Genomic DNA, 6,007 nt, shown 5'->3' with positions numbered 1-6,007 from the left:
GGAACACACAATTCTTGCCCGCTTACCTTGTGCATGGGGCAGAAAGATGTTCATGCTCACACCAGCACCTCCATGCCCCAGTAAGCCTTTTACACCAATTTCTTTCTATACAATGTTGTAAAACACCCACCCTCCCGCAGTAGTTTATACAGAAGCTTGGGATCTTGGGGTTTTTGGGTTTAATCTCAATAAATAATTTTTCTCTTACTTCCTTGTTCTCTTTCTTCTGAGCCAGCCTTCATGATCCAATTAAAAGCCAGACAGATAATTACATGATAATCCAGAAACCATATGGACCAAAAAAGGGGGTGTTGAAAAAAACTCAAAGACAAAAAGAGGAAAGAGGAGGGGGGGTGGAGACACAAAGATTGAAAATAAAAATTTGCCTGGATAATGCATTTTATAAACACAGAGATAGAAACAGTTACAGCAAGAACAGAGCGGGCCAGGGATAGGAAATAGATTTTTTTTTAATAAATTCAAGGGGCTTTCAGTTTATTCTTGGCAGCTCCCCCTTCTCATTGGTTCTCTCCTTGTGGGGGTATCTGTTCCCTTCCCTCAATTGTCCACCTTCTGGGGAATCCATCTGGTCCTGTTTCTAAAAGAGGCCACCATTACCATGTGAGTCCAGCCCGTCTTGGCAAGGGGGAGCCTGGAAGAATGCCCACGGTGAGACGCGAGCAGGAGGAATTAGCCTTTTCCTGCCTCCTTGAAGAGGCTGGTCTGTTCCGCCTCCTGCTTTGGGAACCAGAAGCCAGACTGCTGAACTGAGCAGAGGAAGGGTGAGGGTCAGAACCCCTGCCCCTCGTTCCTGGGAAGGGGACATGGGAAGGGTGGGCAATGAGCATTGTGGCAGTCTCTTATCCGCCCACTGCTTTTTTGGTTTCCTGATGCTGCCTGCAGACTCTTTTGGGGGGAGATGGAGACTGAGCTACTATTGCATTATTCACAAAGGGAAGGCCCAGCAGTGACCTGGAACCCACTCCCCTGGATCTCTGTGGGGTGGTCTCTCTCCTACAGTTGGGTGGCAGACAGGGCAGCTGGACCAGACAGACCCTGCCCATGTTCTCCAGTGGGGGAGAAGAGAAATTGCAGCCCTCCCACATCCTCCGACAGTTTAGGCAATCTCAAACCCAGGGAATACGTATCACCTCCCGTCCCCAAGAGTTCTCCCTTTCACCCAGGGAGCAGGGAAATTATCCAAGCCCAGGGCTGGAGAACTGATCCCTCCTCACTTTCACAAGTAGGAGAGGGGAATGAATGTTTTCCTTTAGCCACATTAGAAAATCCTAAAAAAAATCCACACCGTGAACCCTGTCAGAACCTTCAATGGCCTGCTGTCAGCATGCATCCAAGCCCCTCTGCACAAAAACAGCCTCTTTCCATCCCATCCTGCCACATGTGGCCCAGAGGGTGCCCCCTCCACCAGCCTTCAAGACACATTTTAAAATTATACAGGAGGCAAAAATTAGGACTTTCTTGTGTGTGTGAACTCAAGGGCTCGTGTGTGAGGAGCTGGCTCCCAGCACAGGAAGGGGGCTCTTGCAGGTGAGAGTATCCCCCTCTTTGGAGCAGGCTGTTGCATAAGATGCCTGTGAAGACAAGCTATCACTCCAGGGGCTGCCATTAACAGGGTACACTGCCAGGAGAGGCTGTTGCACAAGGAGAGGCCAGAGGCTGTTGCACAAGGAGGGGCCATTGCACAAGCATTGCCCCCGGGCATAGGCTATGCACGAGAGGTTTTCTGCTCCCTGGGTCAAAGTCTCTCTTAGGAGCTGGAGAGATGTTCCACCTGGATGGTGCTGGTGCTGACAGTGAGGCAGATGTTCTTGTGGTGCTCTGAAGTCTTGTAAGGGGTCAGGTCAAAGGAGCAATGGGATGGAGGGTTGGGGGGGTTAGTGTCTCCAGAAGGGCCCCCCGCTGCCCCACCACCCTGCGGCTGGAAGTGCTGCTGTTGGGAGGCCTGAACTTGGGCCTGTGCCACTTGCTGCTGTGGGTCAGGGATGTTGTGTTTCCGCATGTGCTTCATCAGGTATGTCTCCTGTGAGGGGGAAGGAAGGAAGGAATCAAGGTGAGAGCGAGCTCCTGGAAAAGCAGGTATCAGTGATCCACTGGGGACAGATCTCAAGACCTCTCCCACCCAGCACCTCTTCAGGGATGAGGACTAAATCTCTGCCCACCAGGGGAGTACTTCCATGCCTGCTCTGCCTTCAGTGATACTCACTGAGGTGTAGGCCCGGCTGCAGATGGAGCAGGTATAGACCTTGGCGTGCTTCACTGTGTGCGTAGCCAGGTGAACTTCCAGCGAGGCAGCATCTGTGTACGCGCGGTGGCAATTGTGGCACTTGAACGGTTTGTCTTTGTTGTGCTGCCGCCTGTGGGACTGCAGAGGGGTGGAGGAAGCAGGGAGAGAGAGTGGGGGGAGAGGAATTGGATGTTAGAGCTGAAGATGCCCCCTCATGACCTACTCCGTCTCAGGCCACAGGTCTCCTTATTCCCAGTATCCTTAGTGATTGGGCTCATTCCTTGGGGAAGAGCTCTCAGTTCTTGTCCCCCACCTTCCCAGTCTCCCTCCTGCTGGTTCACTGGCTGTATTTGAAGAGGGGAATCTCCCAACCCTCAGCAGGCTCCACTCCTACCCCTCTCCTCTGTCCTTCCCTACTCCCATCCCCTTCCTCTCAACTCCTTTCTTACATCCCACATTGCTCTCCTAGGCTCTCACCACTGCCTGATTCACTTTAACCCTATATAGCGAACTCCTCCACAGCCCCTTTATTCCTTGCCCTCCTTGTTATTTATAGCTCCTCCCCATTTAGTGTTGCCTATGACCTCCCTTAACATATTGCTCACCCCTTCTTCCAGGGCACTAAAGAAGCCAACAGTCCAGCCCATGACATCTCTGATCCCCCAGCTCTTCTCTTTTCCCTCCACACCATGGGGGCAAGGGCAGTGCTACCAGCTTTTGTGACTTTACCACAAGTTTCATGATATCTGATGTTTTCCTGAGAGCCCCAGCTCCAGAGTATCATAAGGAAGAAAAGGTTGAACATGTGACCTCAAAAGCCAGACAGCAAATGAAAAGAACCCAACATTTTTCAAAATCTCATGGTATTATAGGGCTTTATTTTTTTGGGGGGTGGCAATGTTGCAAGTCTCCTCCTCTGCTGCAACTCAACCACACCTGGAGCAGCCTCCCTGGATTTCTCCGCTTTCCTCCCCTGCAGCCTTGTGTGCTCCCTCCACTGGGGCTTGGGGTGAGCTCACACCCTTACCTGCAGGTTGGAGAGCTGGGTGAAAGCCTTTTCACAGCCTGGGTGGGCACATTTGTAGGGTCGGTCCCCAGTGTGGATGCTGTCAGGGTGGAAGAGCACAAATAGGAAGCAGTGAACAAGAAGTCAAAATGGATCCCCATGACCTGATGCCCTGACAAGATCCCATAGCCACTCAAGCAGGAATGGGTGCGATGCTACCCGCAGATACTATTCTATAACCTTACTGAGACAAGGGGGCCCTGCTCTGTTCCTATGCCCAGCTAGAAGAGAAACTGGGGAGATTATATAGGATCAGGCTGGGTACAGAGGATGACAAGGACAGGAGTGACAGGCCAGCTTGGTATCTGTAGCAGTGCCAGGAGAAGTGGCTGTATGTCCAGGTTCTCTGTCCCCAGCATAGGCGTTCACATGACTAAGGTGCATCTCTGCCCATACAGTGCCAGGAGACATGCTCCTGCTCAGGGCACACACAAAATCTCTGCCTCTCAGGGTGATATCTGTGTCTCTGTGCCCCCTGCAATGCCAGGGAAAGCTTCCACACACTCAGTCTCAGTGCCCAACCCCCATAGTGCCAGGCTGGGATCCCTCATGACCAATGTCTCTCTCTCTGTGCCCCCCACGGTGCAAGACCAAGGATCCCCCAAGGCCAGAATGTGCCAACCTCTGCCCTGACGTGGTCAGTGTCTCCTGCGCAGCCTCCACTCCATCCTCTCTCTGGTGGGCCGCGTCCTCCTGGGGGTGCAGCCTGCCGCATCCCCTGCCCGCCCCCCGCATGCTCGGCGCGCGTACTCCACAGGTGCATGCCGGCGGTGGGGGGCGGGGCTAGGGCCAGGCCCCAGCCTCTTGTGGCCCTTACCGTGTGTGCTGCTGCAGGTGGGAGAGTTGGCGGAAGGCCTTCTGGCAGTAGCGGCAGCTGTAGGGCTTGGCCCCCGAGTGGATGCGGAGGTGCTGGGCCAGGTAGGACGTGTTGGCGAAGCTCTTGGAGCAGTGAGGACACTTGTGCGGCTTGACAATCGCTGTGTGAAGCTTGGAGTGGATCCTGCCGAAGAGGAGGAGGAGCAGCAGCAGTTGGACACGACCACCATCTGGCTAGTGTGGATGGAATGAGGGCACGAAGGGGGTGGGACAGCACCACGCTACCTGGCTACATATAAGGAACTCCAGACGTGGACTGAACCCACACGCCCCCAGGGTGTATGACACCAAGGCCTGTCTGCACCAGGGGGCCAGAGAGAGGAGCTGTACAGTCTAGACTGAGGGGCATTGGCAGAGCTGTGTGTGGGAAGCCCAGGACTGGAATAGCAGAGGGGTGGCAAGACAGGTGGTGGTACAGCCAGAGCTGTGTTGGGAGTGAGGGGGAAGTGGACTGCCCTATACCTACTCAAGACTCCCACTGGTAATGTCAGGCTAGGATTCACAGGAAGTATCACCTCTCTTCAGATGACCCTAAGAACAGGCTGTCCTGATCTTCACTGAGGCAACAGTTCCCACGTGTTTGGGAGCACCACTACAGAACTGGTGAGTGAAGATACCCAGCCTATGGGAAACAGTGACTGCCCCAGTCACCTGCTCCTGTATTTTTCACTTCATGCATCCGATGAAGTGGGTTCTAGCCCACGAAAGCTTATGCCCAAATAAATCTGTTAGTCTCTAAGGTGCCACAAGGACTCTTTTTTCTGAAACCTACCCCAGCCTAGTGTGTTTGCAGCATGCTGGGATGACGGCAACATGCAGTGAGCAAGGCCCCAGCCTTCTCCACCCTTACCGTGTGTGCTGCTGCAGGTGGGAGAGCTGGCGGAAGGCCTTCTGGCAGTAGCTGCACGTGTAGGGCTTGGCCCCTGAGTGGATGCGAATGTGCTGGGCCAGGTAGGAGCTGTTGGCAAAGCTCTTGGAGCAGTGAGGACACTTGTGTGGCTTTGTCTCCGTATGAGACTTGGAGTGGATCTGCATCTCCGACTTGGAATAGAACGTCAGCGAACACATCCGGCACCTGGGACCGGGATGAGGGGAAGAGAGAGTGTCATATGGGGCAGGCCCCAACATGTACCAAAATTAACAGGGTGGGGTCCTCACTACCAGAGGCTTAATGTCCCAGAGCAGGGAGGGGATAGTCCCTCTGTGTCTCTGGGGAGACCCCACCTGGGATACTGTGCTCAGCTGTGGGCTCCTCAATCTCAGAAAAAGAGCGACAGATTGGAGGAGATCAGAGAAGAGCCACAGACACACTCCAGGGACCAGGCTGGTCAAGTTTTTGGGAGAGTCAGAGTTAAATCCACTTAGCTTGGTGAAGAGATGAGAAATGGGAGACTAGACAGCACCCTAGAAAGGGCATAAGCAGATAGGTATGATGGGAATAGAAATAAAAATTCCCAGACAAAAAACTTTGTTCATCTATTATTTATTTGTTGGGGGGTGAAAAAAGGACAGAAAACCTGGGATTTCCAGGTTAAGGTTCCACTTCACAATAAAAGCTGGCCAGGAAGTGCTGGAATGTCTGCAAAAGCAGTTAAGATCACCACCACCTTAACTCTGCCCCCTCTTTGGAGAAGGTATTGTACTTGTACAGTTTGAGTAGAATGTTGAAAATGAGAAGTACAGAGAATGCTTTTATAACTGGTTTCACATGTGCCTTGAATACCAAACATGATGCTTCATCACCTCAACACTTTTATTGTTTCCATAACCTTGCCATATTTCATTATATTGCTCTAGGAGTTTGGACACATTAGCGCTAT

At 52.7% G+C, this 6,007-nt stretch overlaps 1 protein-coding gene across 20 annotated transcripts in view; it reads right to left on the bottom strand.

Annotated features, from left to right (window-relative positions):
• Window positions 1-381: 381 nt before the first annotated feature.
• The window catches only part of ZNF384 (zinc finger protein 384), a 33,744-nt gene continuing 28,118 nt past the window's right edge, over window positions 382-6,007 (bottom strand). For 15 of the 20 annotated variants that reach the window (XM_008174635.4, XM_008174625.4, XM_008174633.4 and 12 more), the window contains 5 exons: window positions 5,038-5,262; window positions 4,129-4,311; window positions 3,273-3,351; window positions 2,225-2,383; window positions 382-2,041 (listed from right to left, as the gene is read on the bottom strand). In XM_008174635.4, coding sequence (XP_008172857.1) covers window positions 1,769-2,041; window positions 2,225-2,383; window positions 3,273-3,351; window positions 4,129-4,311; window positions 5,038-5,262 — 919 coding nt within the window. In that variant the 3' untranslated portion in view covers window positions 382-1,768. The remainder of the gene's footprint in view (window positions 2,042-2,224; window positions 2,384-3,272; window positions 3,352-4,128; window positions 4,312-5,037; window positions 5,263-6,007) is intronic. The other 5 variants (XM_065585629.1, XM_065585641.1, XM_065585559.1 and 2 more) reach the window with 1 other exon arrangement.

This window comes from Chrysemys picta, chromosome 1, assembly GCF_011386835.1.
Source record: "Chrysemys picta bellii isolate R12L10 chromosome 1, ASM1138683v2, whole genome shotgun sequence".
NCBI classification, from domain to species: Eukaryota; Metazoa; Chordata; order Testudines; family Emydidae; genus Chrysemys; species Chrysemys picta.
The sequence above is the reverse complement of the archived record's forward strand: the minus strand, read 5'-3'. Positions and strand labels throughout refer to the sequence as shown.